Below are 20,171 nucleotides of genomic sequence, written 5' to 3'. Positions count from 1 at the left end.
TGTCAGGAAACTATCAAGAGAAAGACACTTTTCAACCCGATAAAGGGCATCTCTGAGAAATCTACAGCTAATATTGTATTTAATAGTGAAAGATTAAACACATTCCCCCTAAGGCAAGACTGTCAGGTCTCAACACCTTTATCCATGATTGTACTGAAAGCCCTAGACAGTGCAATAAAGCAAGAAAAAGAAATAAAAAAGTGTACAGATTGGGAAGAAGTAAGAACACTATTCTCAGGTGATGGGATTGTCTATGAAGAAAATTCTAAGGAATATACAGAAAAAGGTTGTTAGAACTAACAATAAATTTAGCAAAGTGAAATTTGTATTTTTACATATTAGCAAGAAACACTTGGAAATGAAAGTAATAAAATAATGCCATTTATAACAGAACAAATTGAACACAGATGTTCTAGACTGTACACTGAAAATCATAAAACCTTGCTGAGAGAAACTAAAGGAAACCTGAATAAATGGATGAATATACCATACTTCAAGGTCAATATTGTTAAGATGTTCATTTATAGATCTAATGCAATCCTAATGAAAATCAGAGCGAACTTTTTTTTGGTAGAAATGTATAAGCTGATTCTGAATTTTATATGGCAGTGCAAAGGACTCAGAAGAGTAAAAATGATTTTGAAAAAAAAAAGAGAAATGATTGTAGCAGTTACACTGCTTATTTCAAGACTTACTATAAAGATACAACAATAAAATAAGCATGGTATTGGCCAAAGAAAGACATAGATCAACAAAACGGAATAGAAAACCCGGAAAAAAGACATACACATATGCAGCCAACTGATTTTTGACAAAAGTGCCATGGAAATTAAATTGGAAAAAAATAGAGACTTTTCAAGAAGCCATCTTGGAATAACTAGATATTCATTTGGCAAATAATAACTTTGACTTTTAACTCATACTATATATAGGTGTGAACTCAAAGTGATTATAGACTGAAAAATAAAAATGAAAACTAAAAAACTTCTAGGAGAAAACATAGGAGAAGATCTTCACAACCTTGGGGTAGGCAGATTTTTTAGAAAGAATTAAAAAATCACAAACTATAAAAAGGTTAGAAAAATTGGACTTTATCAAAATTAAAATCTCCTGCTTTTCAAAAAAATACCACTAAGAAAATGAAAAGGCAAGTCACAGACTAGGAGAAAATATTCACAATACACATGTCTGAGAAAGGAGTTGTATCCAGAATGTAAGAAGAACTCTTACAACTCAATAGCAGGAAGTCAAAAAAGTCTAATTAAAAGATGGGATAAAAAGAAACGAAATTGAGCTATTTGTAATGAGGTGGGTAGACCTAGAGTCTGTCATACAGAGTGAAGTAAGTCAGAAAGAGAAAGATAAATACCATATGCTAACACATATATATGGAATTTAAGAAAAAAAATATATCATGAAGAACCTAGGGGTAAGACAGGAATAAAGACACAGACCTACTAGAGAATGGACTTGAGGATATGGGGAGGGGGAAGGGTAAGCCGTGACAAAGCGAGAGAGAGGCATAGACATATATACACTACCAAATATAAGGTAGATAGCTAGTGGGAAGCAGCCTCATAGCACAGGGAGATCAGCTCGGTGCTTTGTGACCACCTAGAGGGGTGGGATAGGGAGGGTGGGAGGGAGGGAGACGCAAGAGGGAAGAGATGTGGGAACATATGTATATGTATAACTGATTCACTTTGTTATAAAGCAGAAACTAACACACCATTGTAAAGCAATTATACTCCAATAAAGATGTAAAAAAAAAAAAGAAAAAAAAAGATGGGAAAGGTTTAAACAGACACTTCACAAAAGATTTGCAAGTGGCAATAAGCACATGAGAAGATGCTTGACATTACTAGTCATCAGATAACTACACATTAAAACCACAATGAGTTACCATTACGCATCTACTAGATGGGTACAATGAAAAAGAATGACAATACCAAGTGTTGGTAAGATTGTGAAGCAACTTGATCTCTCAAATATTGCTTATGGGAGTGTAAAACGGTTCAACCATTTTGGAAAACTACATGGGAATTTCTTATAAAGTTAAATATCTTCTTTCTATAATCCAGCAATTGCACTCCTAGGGATTACCAAAGAGAAACAAAAACTTTTGTTCACACAAGACTTGGACAAGAATATTCATAGCAGCTTTATCTTCAAAATAGCCCAAATCTGGAAACAAACCAAACACCTGTCAACAGGTGAGTAGATAAAACAAATTATAATACCTTCATACAATGGAATATAACTTGGCAATAAAAATTAACAGACCACTGGTACATACAGCAATGTGGATAGATCTCAAAAATGTTATGTCAGGACTTCCCTGGTGGTGCAGTGGTTAAGAATCCGCCTGCCAATGCAGGGGACACGGGTTTGAGCCCTGGCCTGGGAAGATCCCACATGCCGTGGAGCAACTAGCCCGTGTGCCACAACTACTAAGCCTGCGCTCTAGAGCCTGCAAGCCACAGCTACTGAAGCCCGCACGCCTAGAGCCTGAGCTCCACAAGAGAAGCCACCGCAATGAGAAGCCCGCGCACCACAATGAAGAGTGGTCCCCGCTCGCCACAGCTAGAGAAAGCCCACACGCAGCAAAGAAGACCCAATGCAGCCAAAAATAAATTAATTAAAAAAACAAAAACGTTATGTTGAGTGACAGAAGGTACAACAGATTACATACTATGTGATTCCATTCATATGAAACCCTAAAAGAGGCAAAAGTAATCTATGTGACAAAAGCAAGTGGGGAAGAGGGAAGGATGAATTACAAAGGGGGCACAAGAGAACTTTCAGTGGATGGAAATGTTCTGTGTCTTGACTGTAGCTGTGGTTATGGGCGTATGTGTCTGTCAAAAGTCACTGACGTGCTACACTTAAATAAGTGCACATTATACTTCAGTAAAGTTGGTCTTAAAAAAGCAAAAACAATGAGGATAAGGATTATACCAGAACTTTGAACAATGTGCTTTGAGCACCATTTTGAATGTATTCTAATTTCACAGTCACATATATACATATAGGTGTTTACTTTCTTCCTGTGGAAAATAAACCTACTGAATGAGCTGAGTTGATTGGCTGAGTTTAAAACCCTTGATAAGCTTACGATATTATCCATACTTAGAGAGGCAGGAAACATTTTTATGAAATAAGGCAGAAGAAGCAGGGAGAAAAGAAGGCAACAGGCAACAGGGTTATTGATACTGATCCAAACACGAGGAACTATACTAGGAGAGTCGAATTATTCTGCAGGTATTCTGGTGAGAAGAAAAGACTGGAATATTTTAGATGCTCTGGCTTATTAATTTTCTTTTTAAAAAAATATTTATTTATTTATTTATTTTGGCTACACCGGGTCTTAGTTGCAGCATGTGGACTTCTTAGCTGCGGCATGCGGACTTTTAGTTGCGGCATGTGAACTCTTAGTTACAGCATGCACGCGGGATCTAATTCCCCAACCAGGGATCAAACCCCTGCCACCTGCATTGGGAGCACGGAGTCTTACCCACTGGACCACCAGGGAAGTCCCTGCTTATTAATTTTCTGATAATTTTTATTAAGATAACTGAAACCAGACTGGCAGAGTCCTTCCTGATTTTGTAGTAAGCTATTATGGACCATTTGGGATGCAAGGGGATGAGAGTGGAAAAGACTGGAGGGCATAAAGAAATGCTCTGGCTGTTGCCATGACTGCCTGCTTGCATATTCTGATGCTGGCTAGCTCCCTACTACTGTTCTTTTTTTTTTTTTTATAAGTCAGCATAAAAAGTAGCCAGGTTACATTGACCACACTTTCTCCACAATGTGTACTTCTCAACCTTCAGTCATATTTAAACGGCAAAATGAATAAAGTACAAATCCAGATAACCCCTTTTCCCCTAGACTACGGTTTTATTGAAAGTGACTACTCCCCACAGATGAGAAGTTACAGGAAAGCCTGTCCTGTAAGGCACCTACCTCCGATGATGGCCGAGTTTCTGTTGACTCCATTTCTTATAGCTTGGCCTTGTCCTGGGTTATACGGAAAATCAGCACTGGCTGTAGAGGAAGAAATGAAAAGACATATATATCATTTATCCCAGATAATTTGATACCTAGTTTTTCATACAACCCTTCAACAGCCTGTTTTCCCAAATGAGATCTCCATTTCATCTAAACCCATTCTGCCGTTGTTTCCCACAAGAATCACAGCCACTTCAGTGTCTGCTGTTTGACTTTGTACAAGTCCCAGATGAACAGCGTACCTCTTTGGGAGGAGTATTAACAAATCTTAGAACTACCTGAGCTGGCTTGCTTTGGTTCCACTGACAGACAAGTTTATGTATTAGAATACTTTTCCTTAAGTTTGGCTGAAATCTGCTTCCAACCCACTTTTATCCCTTTCATAACTGGTGGCACTGGATATACTCGCCAATGAGCTTTTTACAGCTTACAGCATTAGTTTAAAAGTAATCATTAAAAAATATTTTTAAAAATTGAAGTATAGCTGATGTACAATATTATATAAGTTATAGGTGTACAATATAGTGATTCACAATTCTTAAAGGTTATACTCCATTACCTCTTGGCCCCCTACCCCTATCTTGCCCCTCTCCCCCTCCCTCTCCCCACTCGTAACCACTAGTTTGTTACCACTCTCTATCTGTGAGTCTGCTTCGTTTCTGTTATAGTCATTAGTTTGTTGTATTTTTTAGATTCCACATGTAAGTGATATCATGCAGTATTTGTCTTTCTCTGACTTATTTCACTTAGCGTAATGCCCTCCAAGTCCATCCATGCTGTAAATGGCAAAATTTCATTCCTTTTTACGGCTGAGTAGTATTCCATTGTATATATAGGTACCACATCTTCTTAATCCATTCATCTGTTGATGGACAGTTAGGTTGCTTCCATATCTTGGCTATTGTAAATAATGCTGCCATAAACATTGGGGTGCGTGTATCTTTTCAAATTAGTGTTTTTGTTTTAAAAAGTAATCGTTTCTTTACATGAATATTTTACATGGCTCTAGTAAAACACTGTACACTTCAGGAATTTGTAAGAGGATAATATCTTATAAGTGTTGAGAAGAATATTAACTGCCTAATAAATTTTCTATTTCTCTCCCTATTTCAACAAGCCTTTGCAGAATGCCTACCACATGTCAGGCGCTATTCTAAGTGCTGGGGATATACAGTAAACAATAAAAAAGATGAAAATTGTTATTAATGAGAACTTTCCATGCCTCATTGAAGAGTTTGGTTTATATAGTCAAAATACTAATCTGAAGCATGGATGTGGTTTTAGTTATGACCCTGTTTATAGTGAACTGCCTGAAATTGTGGGGCAGCTTCCATGTTGTAACTCACACACTCATAGGACACAGTAAGATTTGGTTATCAATACACATAATTCCCTGACGTCAACCCCCCTTCAAAGACTGAGAGCTGTTTTCCAAGGATAAAGGCTTGCACCTTCACTGCGCCTCTGGGGCACAGTTTCTAGGCCTTTTGACATTGTATTTACCTTTCTCTGGACTCTATTTGGTCTACATCCTTCTAAAAAGTCAAAAGCTTCGGAGCTTGTAAGTGGCCTAGTTGGGATTAACACCCAGGTAGGGTTAATTCCAAAGTCAATAATCTTCCCTGTGCTGGCTTTCAAGGGCTAGGAAGACACAGACAGGTAAGCTGGTGAGGAAATGCCAGCTTTGACGGTTTAGCTTACGTAGGGCCTATGGGAGGAAGAGCCTTTTCTTCGGGGATCGGGGAGACAGACTTGTTTTGTTTGGACACATTGAATCTGAGGTGCCTAGAGGATGTATGGCGATAATGACTAGACATTCGGGTGAGTGGGTCATATCTCTCATCTCCTTTGGATAAACACAGAAATCTCCTGACCCTTAAACATCAATAATATAAATCTGCCAAATATATTTGGTAACAAAAAAATTAGAGTGGCAATTTTGTCATTATTCTGTTTGGTATTCATGACACTACAAAACTCTTTGCTCTTCTGCTTCAGGTAACATGGATGGTGGGACACAGCAGAGTTCCCGCTCCAAAGAGAGCTTTGCGTCCTTGGCCACAGAACTGCAGAGAAACACAGATGCCTAGAGACTGACAGCCTCTCTCTGGTTCTCTTGAAGTTATTGATACAAACATTAGTGGAAGGTATGGATGTGACCTGAGATGACCCGAGGAGAATAATAAGAGCTAGAAAAGAACATGAAAAATACCCCAGGATAGCCTCTGTTATAAAATCTGAACTCCTTGACATGGGGAGGAAGGCTTCCCTTGAGATGAATTTCTCTCCTGCCTCTTTCCTCATGGAACCACTTTTCCAACTCAACATTCTAGGCACACGGATTCCTGATGCTTGAGGGGGACGTGTCTTTGCTCATCCACACGGCACTCTCTGTCAGGACACCTGGTTCGCCCTTCTTCTCTTTGGGCTACTCTTCGTTGCGGTGCGCGGGCTTCTCATTGTGGTGACTTCTCTTGTCACAGAGCACAGGCTCTAGGTGTGCGGGCTTCAGTAGTTGTGGCACACGAGCTCAGCAGTTGTGGCTCATGGGCTCTAGAGAGCAGGCTCAGTAGTGTGGCACATGGGCTTAGCTGCTCTGCGGCATGTGGGATCTTCCCGGACCAGGGCTCGAACCCGTGTCCCCTGCACTGGCAGGTGGATCTTAACCACTGTGCCACCAGGGGAGTTCCAAAATAGACTTTAGATATTAAGTCTCAGGACCAGATTTGTGTCACATAGGCAAAGACTGTATTCAATACACTTTTCTTCTGGGACCCAAATGACACTGTGGACAAAGAATGTCACCTGTCAAAGGATGTTGCTGCCATTGAGCCATCAGCCACGCGCACCCCCACAGTGCACCCTGAGGAGATTCAGGATGGAGCAAACAGGATACTGGCACTAGATAGTTAAGGTGCCTATCAAAGAAGTGATCTCCGTGAGGCCAGACTCTGGAATTTTCCCATACATAAAAAATTGCTAACTTCATTAACTTGAGATGGCTGGTTATTCTTTAATTAATAGTAATCCTTTGATGTACCAACTACTTGTTTTGGTTGCAAAAACTCCCATACATCCAGGCCCCTCCCTAACCTCTTCGGAGCTGTCCCTCAGAGCTATTTGAGAGTCTGTCTCCCGGGCTTAAGTCCTCAGTATGTCCACTGCATAAAACATAATTCTCAACTTTTTGGTTGTGCATGTTTTTTCTCACTTGACACGCTACGTGATAACGCTAGAGTGTGCTGCTCTTCCAGCTCTGATCCAGTGGCTCCTGGAGGCGTGTTCCTGCTTGTTTCCCTTGCACACATCCTGTTTGTCTGGTCATCCCCTTCACGCGGACAGACCATGTTTCCTTTGCCCCATCAGCCACAGATCAGCTCTCCTCCCCGCCTCCCGCCAGCAGGGACAGGCAGACATGTTGCTGCAGAAACTGATGGTGGGGGATCCTTCTCCCGTGGACATGCCTGTTAAACAGCTTGGCCGACGCTGCAGAGCCCACAGAGAAGGCACGTGCATCCCAGGCCCCCAAACACACTCGGACAGTTCCACACACAGACAGCCTCCCTGCCCATCATCTCTGTCTTCAACCTGGGAAGCAAGCTGAGAGCTCAGTGCTGGTGCACCTGCCCTTTCCCCTCCTCCAACTTCAGGTCGGGTAAAAAAAGGGAAGAACACACACACTCTGTAACAGCAGGCCCAGGGGCAGCTGTTCCTCCTAATCATACAGATATAGTAAGATGGTCAGAAATTAGGACAGGGTGAGTAAAAATACACCTCCTTACCCCCAAAGAATAGAAACCATGACTGTTTTATTCCACTTCTAAAGGCCTTTGCCTGCCCTTTGCTACATTCTAGGAAAACTTCATCAGGAAAGCAAAAGACAGTCTAATCCTTGCCTCTTCTGTCCGTGTGCCAGGCGGGGCGAGGGGGCGGCCCTCCTCGGGCAGCTAGCTCTGAGCCTACCCAGTACCTGCCGCCAGGTGAGGGACATTGCACAACAAAGACCCCCAATCGTCACGTACGTGATGGATGCGTGGTAAAGCTCTAAATTTTAGGACTACATGAAATTACTCATTACTTGGACTATACTTTCCTCACATATAAAACTCTCTGGGGCCCAGAAAAGCAAGTGTTTGCTCTGGTGGAATCAGCCTAGAAGCGTTTTCCTTCTACCATAGAGCACAAAAGGTAAACTGACATGAAATTCAAGTTTGGGGAGCAAGCTGTTTAGGAAATAATATTAATAGCACTTCCTGCAAGTCAGGCGCTGTTTTAAGTCCTTTTCATGAATTAGCCCATTTCATCCTCCTGTGAACCTTGTGAGGTTGGTGTTTTCATCCCATTTTGGAGGCTGAACACTTGGCTGAGGTCCCATGACCAAGAAGCAGTGGAGCCAGGAATTGGCTCCAGAAACCACTTGCAAGGCACTAAGCTGAAGTGCCTCTGATGAGGAAGAAGGGGTCTACACTGGCTTTATCGAGTCATCACCATCATTAAGGCGACCAACTGATTTAGCCCAGTTGTTTTCTCTGTGGTTGGTGGGCTGTCTGGGGAGGCCCACAGATGTCTAAAGGCTCCCGACTGCACTTGTCTGGCTTCAAAAGTGAGCATGTGAGGCATTTTACCTGACAAAGATAATTCCACATGATGATAGCATCAGCTGAGCAATGTGATAAACTAAGAACTCTGAACCAACATCGTAAGAAGAGAAACCCAATATTCCAGATACAATTCCCTATGGGCCCAAACGGCACAGAGAGAATGGTTATCACCATTAGGGTAACACTTGTGAAATCATGAACGGTGCTAACTGTGCTTTAAAACATTACTGTCAGATTATAATTTTGACTGCCTTTACAGAATGTGAAAAATTAAGAGAGGAAGCTTCAAGGCAGGTACTTAACTACAATAAGCTGATTTAAAAGATATTCATAAGAATGGAATATTAAAAAGAGATTTGAATTCTTTAGCCTTAAATTTCTTGCCTGTCTCATTGAGCAGATAGGGAGGAAAAGCAGTAGTAAAGCATTAAAAAAATATATAAGAGGCAGAGTCAAGATGGCAGTGTGGGAGGATGCGGAGTTAGCGTCTCCCCACAACTAGGGTTGTTGTGTATTCTGGAGATGGGAGGAACCCCATACAAGGAGATGGGAGGAACCCCAAAGTGAACCAGTAGGACGTAGGGGAACCGATGCGGGGGAGGAAAAGTGGAGGCCAGACAGGATCAGCGCCCCTGAGGCCGGGGAGATCAGGAGACGCAGGCGGGAGGGACTCTCCGGGAAGAGCGGGAGAGGAGAGGGCGATCGCCTATCCACTCAGGCTGGGGGGCCCGCTGAGCTCCCAGGCTGGTCCCCTGCCCTCCAATCCCCCCTCCAGGCCACATGGGTACTTGGGGGCATAGGAGGGAAGCCAGGGAGATCAGGAGAGGCAGGCGGGAGGGGCCCTCTGGGAGGAGTGGGAGAGGAGTGGAGGGCGATTGCCCCGCACACTCGGGCTGGGGAGACTGCTGAGCTCCCAGGCCAGTCCCTTGCCCTCTGAGACCAGGAGTGGGGGTCACACCTGGGCCCCTTCTGTTCCTTGGGCCTAAGCCCCACCCTCCACAGCCCCCAGGGCCTTTTCCAGCCCTGTGGGTCCTGAGCATTGGCCCCACCCACCACCCAAGCCTTGCCCTTGCTTAGGCCCCACTCTTGACAGCCAAGGCCTTCCTGTTCCCCCCTTTTTTCCCCCTCCTCCTCTTTTTCACTATTGTGATACTGTTGTACCTTCTGGTTGTTGATTCATCTATATTTTTATATTCTTCCTAAAATATGTGTTAGTTTACTAGCCTAATTTTATTTGTTATTTTGTTATTTATTTATTTTTTTTATTGCCACCCCAGGTGGCTTGTGGGATCTTGGTTCACGACACTAGGGTCAGGCTGAAGCTCCTGCAGTGGGAGCTCCGAGTCTGAACCACTGGAATAACAGAGAACCTCAGACCCCAGGGAATAGTCATTGGAGTGAGGCCTCATGGAGTTCCTCATCTCAGCACCAAGACCCAGCTCTACCCAACAGCCTACAAACCCCAGTGTTGGAAGCCTCAGACCAAACAACCAGTAAGACAGGAACACAATCCCACTCGTAAAAAAAAAAAAAAAAAAAAATGAGGCAGCAAAAAAATATGTCACAGATGAAGGAGTAAGATAAAAACCTACAAGACCAAATAAATGAAGAGGAAATAGGCAATCTACCTGAAGAAGAATTCAGAGTAATGATAGTAAAGATGATCCAGAATCTCAGAAATAGAATGGTGGCACGAATTGAGAAAATACAAGAAATGTTTAACAAAGATCTAGAAGAACCAAAGAACAAACAAACAGAGATGAACAACATAATAACTGAAATGAAAAATACACTAGGAGGAATCAATTACAGAATAACTGAGGCAGAAGAACGAATAAGTGAGCTGGAAGACAAAATGGTGGAAATAACCGCCAAGGAGCAGAATAAAGAAAAAAGAATGAAAAGAACTGAAGGCAATCGCAGAGACCTCCGGGACAACACTAAACACACCAACATTCGAATTATAGGGGTCCCAGAAGAAGAAGAGAAAAAGAAAGGGTCTGAGAAAATATCTGAAGAGATTATAATTGAAAACTTCCCTAACACGGAAAAGGAAATAGCAAAGAGAGTCCCATACAGGATAAACCCTAGGAAAAACACACCAAGATACATATTAATCAAACTAACAAAAATTAAATTCAAAGAAAAAATATTAAAAGCAGCAAGAGAAAAACAAAAAGTAACATATAAAGGAATGCCCATAAGGTTATCAGCTGATTTTTCAGTGGAAAACTCTGCAGGCCAGAAGGGAGTGGCAGGATATACTTAAAGTGATGCAACCACGATTACTCTACCCAGCAAGGATCTCATTCAGATTTGATGGAGAAGTCAAAAGCTTTCCAGAGAAGCAAAAGCTAAGAGAATTCAGCACCACCAAACCAGCTTTACAACAAATGCTAAAGAAACTTCTCTAAGCAGGAAACACAACAGAAGAGAAAGACCCACAAAAACAAACCCAAAACAATTAAGAGAATGGTAATAGGAACATATATATCAATAATAACCTTGAATGTAAATGGATTAAATGCCCCAACCAAAAGACACAGACTGGTTGAATGGATACAAAAACAAGACCCATATGTATGCTGTCTACAAGAGACCCACTTCAGACCTAGGGACACATACAGACTGAAAGTGAAGGGATGGAAAAAGATATTCCATGCAAATGGAAATCAAAAGAAAGCTGGAGTAGCAATTCTCATATCAGATAAAATAGACTTTAAAATAAAGACTGTTACAAGAGATAAGGAGGGACACTATATAATGATCAAAGGATCAATCCAAGACGAAGATATAACAATTATAAATATTTATGCACCCAACATAGGAGCACCTCAATACATAAGGCAAATGCTAGCAACCATGAAAGAAGAAATAGACAGTAACACAATAATAGTAGGGGAGTTTAACACCCCACTTACACCAAGGGACAGATCATCCAAACGGAAAATAAATAAGGAAACACAAGCTTTAAATGACACAATAGATCAGGTAGGTCTAATTGATATTTATAGAACATTCCACCCAAAAGTGGCAGAATACACTTTCTTCTCAAGTGCACATGGAACATTCTCCAGGATAGATCACATCTTGGGTCACAAATCAAGCCTCAGAAAATTTAAATCGTATCAAGCATCTCTTCTGACCACAACGCTATGAGACTGGAAATCAATTACAGGAAAAAAACTGTAAAAAACACAAATACATGGAGGCTAAACAGTGTGCTACTAAATAACCAAGAGATCACTGAAGAAACCAAAGAAGAAATAAAAAAATACATAGAAACAAATGACAATGAAATCATGATGACCTAAAACCTATGGGACGCAGCAAAAGCAGTTCTAAGAGGGAAGTTTATAGCAATACAATCTCACCTCAAAAAACAAGGAAAATCTCATATAAACAATCTGACCCTACACTTAAAATAACTAGAGAAAGAAGAACAAAGAAAACCCAAAGTCAGTAGAAGGAAAGAAATCATAAAGATCAGAGCAGAAATAAATGAAATAGAAACAAAGAAAACAATAGCAAAGATCAATAAAACTAAAAGCTGGTTCTTTGAGAAGATAAACAAAATTGATAAACCCTTAGCCAGACTCATCAAGAGAAAAAGGGAGAGGATGCAAATCAATAAAATTAGAAATGAAAAAGGAGAAATCAGAACTGACACTGCAGAAATACAAAGGATTATAACAGACTACTACAAACAACTATATGCCAATAAAATGGACAACCACAAAGAAATGGACAAATTCTTGGAAAGGTACAATTTTCCAAGACTGAATCAGGAAGAATTAGAAAATATAAACAGACTTATCACAAGTAATGAAATTGAAACCATAATTAAAAATCTTCCAACAAAGAAAAGTTCAGGATCAGATGGCTTCATAGGTGAGTTCTATCAAACATTTAGAGAAGAGCTAACACCGATCCTTCTCAAACTCTTCCAAAAAATTGCAGAGGGAGAACACTCCCAAATTCATTTTATGAGGCCACCATCACCCTGATACCAAAACCAGAAAAAGATATCACAAAAAAAGAAAATCATAGACCAATATCACTGATGAACATAGATGCAAAAAGCCTGAACAAAATACTAGCAAACAGAATCTAACAGCACATTAAAAGGATCATACACCAAGATCAAGTGGGATTTATCCCAGGGATGCAAGGACTCTTCAATACAGGCAAATCAATCAATGTGATACACCACATTAACAAATTAGGAATAAAAACCATATGGTCATCTCAGTAGATGCAGAAAAAGCTTTTGAAAAAATTCAACACCAATTTATGATAAAAACTCTCCAGAAAGTGGGCATAGGGGGAACCTACCTCAACATAATAAAGGTGATATATGACAAACCCACAGCAAGCATCATACTCAATGGTGAAAAACTGAAAGCATTTCCACTAAGAACAGGAACAAGGTTGCCCACTCTCACCACTCTTATTCAACATAGTTTTGGAAGTCCTAGCCACAGCAATCAGAGAAGAAAAAGAAATAAAAGGAATACAAATTGGAAAAGAAGAAGTAAAGCTGTCACTGTTTGCTGATGACATGGTAGTATACATAGAAAATCCTAAAGATGCCACCAGAAAACTACTAGAACTAATCAATGAATTTGGTAAGGTTGCAGGATACAAAACTAATGCACAGAAAGCTCTGGTATTCCTATACACCAACAATGAAAAAATCAGAAAGAGAAATTAAGGAAACACTCCCATTTACCACTGCAACAAAAAGAATAATATACCTAGGAATAAACCTGCCTAAGGAGGTGAAAGACTTGTACTCAGAATACTATAAAACACTGATGAAAGAAATAAAAGATGACATAAACAGATGGAGAAATATACCACGTTCTTGGATTGGAAGAATCAATACTGTGAAGATGACTATACCACCCAAAGCAATCTATAGATTCATTGCAATCCCTATCAAACTACCAATGGCATTCTTCACAGAATTAGAACAAAAAATTTTACAATCTGTATGGAAACACAAAAGACCCCAAATAGTCAAAGCAATCTTGAGAAAGAAAAACAGAGTTGGAGGAATCAGGTTCCCCAACTTCAAACTATACCACAAAGCTACAGTAATTAAGACAGTATGGTACTGGCATAAAAACAGAAATACAGATCAATGGTGATAGACAGAATGCCCAGAGATAAACCCATGCACATATGGGCACCTAATTTATGACAAAGGAGGCAAGAACATACAACGGAGAAAAGACAGCCTCTTCAATAAGTGTTGCTGGGAAAACTGGACAGCTACATGTAAAAGAATGAAATTAGAACACTACCTAACACCATACACAAAAATAAACTCAAAATGGATTAAAGACTTAAATGTAAGACGAGATACTATAAAACTCCTAGAGGAAAACACAGGAAAAACACCCTTTGACATAAACCACAGCAAGATCTTTTTTGACCCACCTCCTAGAGTTACAGAAATAAAAACAAAGATAAACAAATGGGATTTAATTAAACTTAAAAGCTTTTTGCACAGCAAAGGAAACCATAAACAAGACAAAAAGACAACCCTCAGAATGGGACAAAATATTTGCAAATGAAACAACAGACAAAGGATTAATCTCCAAAATACACAAACAACTCATGGAGCTCAATATCAAAAAAACAAACAATCCAGTTAAAAAATGGGTGGAAGACCTAAATAGACATTTCACCAAGGAAGACATACAGATGGCCAAGAGGCACTTGAAAATATGCTCAACATCATTAATTATTAGAGAATGCAAATCAGAAATACAATACAATACCTCATGCCAGTCAGAATGGCCTTTATCAAAAAATCTAGAAAGAATAAATGCTGGAAAGGGTGTAGCGAAAAGGGAACCCTCTTGCACTGTTGGTGGGAATGTAAATTGATACAACCACTATGGAAAACAGTATGGAGGTTCCTTAAAAAACTAAAAATAGAGCTACCATATGACCCAGCAATCCCACTACTGGGCATATACCCTGAGAAAACCGCAATTCAAAAAGGGACATGTACCATAAGGTTCACTGCAGCACTATTTACAATAGCCAGGACGTGGAACCAACCTAAATGTCCATTGACAGATGGATGGATAAAAAAGATGTGGAACATACATACAATGGAATATTACTCAGCCATAGAAAGAAATGAAATTGAGTCATTTGTAGTGAGGTGGATGGACCTAGAGTCTGTCATACAGAGTGAAGTAAGTCAGAAAGAGAAAAACAAATACCGTATGCTAATGCATATATATGGTATCTAAAAAAAAAAAAAAAAAAAAAAAAGGTACTTATGAACCTAGTTTCAGGGCAGGAATAAAGAGATAGACATAGAAAATGGACTTGAGGACATGGGTTGGGAAGGCGAAGCTGGGGCAAAGTGAGAGTAGTATCGACATACATACACTACCAAATGCAAAATAGTTGGCTGGTGGGAAGCAGCAGCGTAGCACAGGGAGATTGGCTTGGTGCTTTGCGATGACCTAGAGGGGTGGGATAGGGAGGATGGGAGGGAGGCTCAAGAGGGGGGGGATATGGGGACGTGTATGCGTATGGCTGATTGGCTTTGTTGTGCAACAGAAGCTAACAGAGTATTGTGAAGTAATGATAGTTCAATAAAGATCTATTAAAAAAAAAAGCTAAACATACAATTATCATATGATCCAGCAATTCCACTCCTAGGTACATATCTAAAGGAACTGAAAGCAAGCGTTCATCAGCACTTGTGTGCTGATGTGTATAGCAGCATTATTCATATTGGCCAAAAAGTAGAAACAACCCAAATATTCGTCCATGGACAAATAAAATGTGTACATACATTGGAATATTTTCCAACCATAAAAAGGAATGAAGTACTGATACATGTTACAACGTGGATGAACATTATGGTAAGTGAAATAAACCAGATACAAAAGGACAAACGTTGTATGATTCCATTTCATGAGTTACCTAGAGTAGACAAATTCATAGAGACAGAAAGTAGATTAGAGCTTACGAGGGACTGGGGAGAGAGGAATGGGGAGTTATTACCTATGGTGAAAACGTCTATTTGGGATGATGAAAAAGTTTTGGAAATAGATAGTGGTAATGGTTACACAGTATTTTGAGCGTGACTAATGCCACTGAATTAAACACTTAAAAATGTTTAAAATGGCAAATGTATGTTATATATATTTTATTACAATTTTTAAAAGATTAATAATGTAATATACCAAAAGCCATTGAATTGTACACTTTAAATGGGTAAATTGTATAATATGTGAATTATATCACAATAATAACTGGACTCCACATGCAAAGGAATGAAGTTGGACCCCAATTTCACACCATATATACAAAAGTTAACTCAAAATGGATCAAAGACCTAAATTTCAGAACAAAAATTATAAAACTCTTAGAAGAAAACATAGGCATAAATCTTCATGATCTTGGATTAGGTAATAATTTCTTAAATATGACACCAAAAGCACAAACAATGAAAAAAAAATAAATTGGACATCATTGAAATTTAAAACTTTTGTGTTTCAAAGGACACCATAAAAAAAGCAAAAAGACAACCCATAGGTTAAAAAGAATGACAAATTATATATCTGATAAGGTATATATCTTATCTGGGGATAAGGGAAATAACTTATATCTAGAATATATAAAGATCACTTACAACTCAATAATAAAAAGACATGCCCAATTTTTTAAGAGGGCAAAGGATTTGAATTGACATTTATCCAAATAAGATATAGAAGTGGCTGATAAACACATGAAAAGTCATTCAATATTACTACCCTTCAGGAAGATGCAAATCAAAACCACAGTGAGATACTTCATACCCACTTAGGATGGTTATAATCAAAAAGACAGACAATAAGTGGGAGGTACAAACTACTGGGTGTAAGATAGGCTACAAGGATGTATTGTACAACATGGGGAATATAGCCAATAGTTTGTAATAACTGTAAATGGAGTGTAACCTTTAAAGTTGTATAAAAATAAAAGATAAAAATAATTTTAAAAATACAGAACATAAACAAGGTAATTGTGATTCTTATTTACTAAATTTCAAAATACGTAAAATTGTAGACTTTAGGCTCAGAAACCAATAGCACATAAAACACACATTTAAATGCACATAAAAATAAACCGAGATTGTCTAGCAGAAAACTCCCCCAAATGAAAGGCACTAAATGCTTCAGGTTGTCATATACCAGGGACCAAAAAATTAGATAGTAGCTGACATCTAGAGAAAATATTGCCATGGAAACCACTTGGGCTTCAGCATCTAATGGGATAATTTGAGATACTTCAACAAAACTGCCACTATTAATTATAATTTAATTTAAATTGCAACATTCTTTTTGTAGTGGAGTCTGCGCTCCATGTTGTAAATATGTCTTTGTTCTGCCCAGTTTCTTTGCTTCCTTTCACTTTATTCACTCTCTTCAAATCTGAGCTCTATGGCAGAAAACAATTTTTTTCAAACTGTTTTAGCCATTCACTACTGACTGATACTTTGGAAACCCCTATGAAAACAAACTGTTGTCAAGTAAGACGCTGAAGATCTCAGGGGCTGCTCCTTTATTTCCAGAGAGGGTATTGCCGATCACATTTTCAGGAGGGGGAGATTTCTCAGGGCCAGCAGGATTTTAGCCAGGCAAACCCTATGTGGCAGGACCTTGGTGAGCCTCAGTTTTGTGTTTCTACTACACCCTTCACTTCAGTTTCTACAGAAAGGTGACCAGCCAGAATTTCAGAGCCCCAACAGTGAAGAGAGCATGAATTTTGGGCTTCGACGTGGGAAGGTAATCAAGCCTTACTTTTCCAGCTTCTTAAAAGAGCGGCCAAGTGGCAGCTGCTTGCTCCAGTGTCGGAGATCCAGTGACCAAAAGAGGCTAATTAGGTGAAAAGAAACAGAATAAAGGAGCTTGCCGTCCTCTACTATAGATCTTGACTGTTTAAATAATGCCAACTTTAAATGAAGGTACTGAAAGAGCAATTGATTTTTACTGAATTCCCTCCTTCCATCGGTTTTTTTAGCCAACTTCTAAACTGCCTCAGTTGCCTTTCGGGAAGGAGATCCACTGATACTCCCAAATGAGGCTGCCATTGCATTCTTCTGTCTGATTAACTGTAGGAGGTATTTGGATTAGAATACCTAGGTGCTGGCCCTCACACAGGGCTCCGGAGGTCAGGGATGAAGCACCTCAGCCTTGAGTAACTAGGAGAAGGGGGTTCACTGGCCTCGAGTGGGTTGTGTAGGCTTTGTCTTCCTCTGTATACCTCATTCTGATGTGCCTTTAGGAGAAAATAAACTGATTCCTGAGTGCTTTGGTTCAGAGCTTTCCAACTTGAAGGCTCCCACAAACCACCTGGAATCTGATTAAAATGCAGATTCTGAGTGCCTTGGGCTGCGAGTCTGCATTTCTGATGGGCTGCGGGGGAGTGTGAGCACACACCTCACTTTGAGCAGCAGAGGTTTAATTGAGACTCCGGTGATTCACATCTCCTGCTGTTCCTGTGCATGTGTGTTTTCATTTAACATGATGCCTGAGAAGGAACTGAAATAATTCCTTCGGAGACCTTGTCTTTTTTTGGGGGATGGTGGTGTGCTGACTCACTGTGTGCTTTTAAATGATCCGCATGACAGAACGCCCCTTGGCTTCATTTCCTTTAGCCCTGTTTCTTTTTAGTCTTGTGAAAGCTCCTAATGGAACCCTGCTTTCGTTTCTGAGGACAATCCTTCAGTATTTTGCATGTGGAGGGGGAGAGTCTATGACTGCTCAATATTAAGAGCAGTCTAAGAAAAAACAGCCGAGGAATTTAATACATAGTTATCTTAGACATGGCCTTGGAGACCTTTCCTGATTTGAAATAGGTGATTCTCTAAAGCATGCGCATCAGGGAGGAAGAAAGTAAGCAGCTTTCGGCAGGAAAGAGCTCTTAGCAGGGGGCACCCTTTTGTCTTGTCACTAACCTTAAACCAGGCACCCATGTTCCACTCACCTCTGGCCCTAGCACACCTTTCACATCTTTTGCTCACACCATACCTTGCCTAATCTGTTGGTTCTTTCTGTGGATCAAAGAAGTGAAGAACAAGTAATTAACAGATGACCAGATCTCTTCGGGAATCTCATGGACAAACTGTGTGAACAAGGCAGCGTCTAAGGAGATGATGTATCACGAGGAGTGGACAAGCCTGCACACAGTGGCGGATGGGGACGACTCTGACCTCCCCCATCTCAGTGATTCACTGAGATGATTTCCTTCTTTCCCTTAAACTTTCATGGCCGAGCAGAATCTTCGGAGGTGGTTTTTGGGGGGACACTGAGTCCACCATCTCCCCAGGCTGCGGCCTTCTGATTAAAAGCAATTTTCCTTTCTACCAACATTTGTCTCTCTCGAGTATTGACTTTTCGAGTGGCGAGTGGTGGGACCCAATTCGGTAACATTGTGATGTCGGCACGTAGGTTCTTGATGGTACGGATGCATTCACAGGCATGTATGAAAGAAAACAGATTTTTAAAAAAAATACTGGGTTGTTGGTTTCTCTGGAGTTTATTGATTTGTTTTAGGAAAGAATTCTTGTCTCCTTGCTGCTGGTTCTTGCATGGGTGGGCTGTGCAGTGGCAGAATGCAGACCGCTGGGTGGAAAGCCTGAGCCCACACAGGAATGTGGTGTGTCTGGGGTCCCATAGCACCAGAGTGACTGATTCTCATTTGGTGAAATGCTGGGTCACAGTTATGATGGTTACCAAGCCAGGTGAACACACCTGCTAATACAATTTGTGGGTTCCTTATCAGCAGGGCAGTCTTAGCCAGAATTGTCTGCTGATTCATGGAAATGGCCTCAGTTTCTAAGGAGGGGGTAGTTGAGAAACTAACAATAGTAAGAAAGAAGAAGAAAGCAACCCAATCACAGTGAGTAAGCCAAAATATGTCTCTTAAAGACATTCCTTGATGTATTCCACCTTTTCTTCTAGACTGTGATCAAGACTTGGCACCATTCAGAAGACCAACACGTCTTCAGGAGACCCTGGAGCCACTGCCTTCAAATTTCTGCTGAGAAACGCATCCACCAGGCACCATGCAGGTCCCAGCAGAGGCTTTGGACTTGCAGAATTGGTGGTTTGGGAGTTCAGTGAAAGTAACTTTTTTTTTTTAATCACCTAAATTCTAGTCAGAAGATGAGTTTCATCATTTGTAAGAATATTTAAACACATTTAATCATTTGAGGAATCAGGCAAAGACGAAAGGTCTTCTTTTACTCCCCCTTTGTGGAAATTTCTCGTAAATTCAAAGGCCATAATTTGACTGTGGATGGCTCGTTTGGAAATGCCTAGACGTTACTGATTTTGTTATCATCCTATGTCTTTCAAGGTAGTAGAATGAATAATAATATGCATTAAAAATATCTAATCTTCTGCTACAACCTCTGTATCTCAACTCGCAGACAACGTTGCCTTCAGTGGAAGATGATGATTATACTCCAGCTCTTTGTGGACCAGCTCCATCAATATCCACGGGGCTTTGGCTTTGCAGGATGTCTGTGTTGTAACT

The 20,171-nt window shown here is 40.2% G+C and overlaps 1 protein-coding gene across 8 annotated transcripts in view; it reads right to left on the bottom strand.

The window, feature by feature from the left end:
• Positions 1–20,171, bottom strand: part of CNTNAP2 (contactin associated protein 2) — a 977,311-nt gene that overhangs the window by 6,575 nt on the left and 950,565 nt on the right. For all 8 annotated transcript variants that reach the window (XR_013829659.1, XR_013829660.1, XR_013829661.1 and 5 more), the window contains one exon: positions 3,967–4,047. Coding sequence is in view for 5 of the 8 variants with exons in the window: in XM_079931145.1 (XP_079787271.1) it covers positions 3,967–4,047 (81 nt within the window). In the remaining 3 variants the exon portion in view is untranslated. The remainder of the gene's footprint in view (positions 1–3,966; positions 4,048–20,171) is intronic.

The sequence above is a fragment of the Stenella coeruleoalba genome (genome assembly GCF_951394435.1).
Source record: "Stenella coeruleoalba genome assembly, chromosome: 9".
Taxonomy (NCBI): Eukaryota; Metazoa; Chordata; class Mammalia; order Artiodactyla; family Delphinidae; genus Stenella; species Stenella coeruleoalba.
The sequence above is the reverse complement of the archived record's forward strand: the minus strand, read 5'-3'. Positions and strand labels throughout refer to the sequence as shown.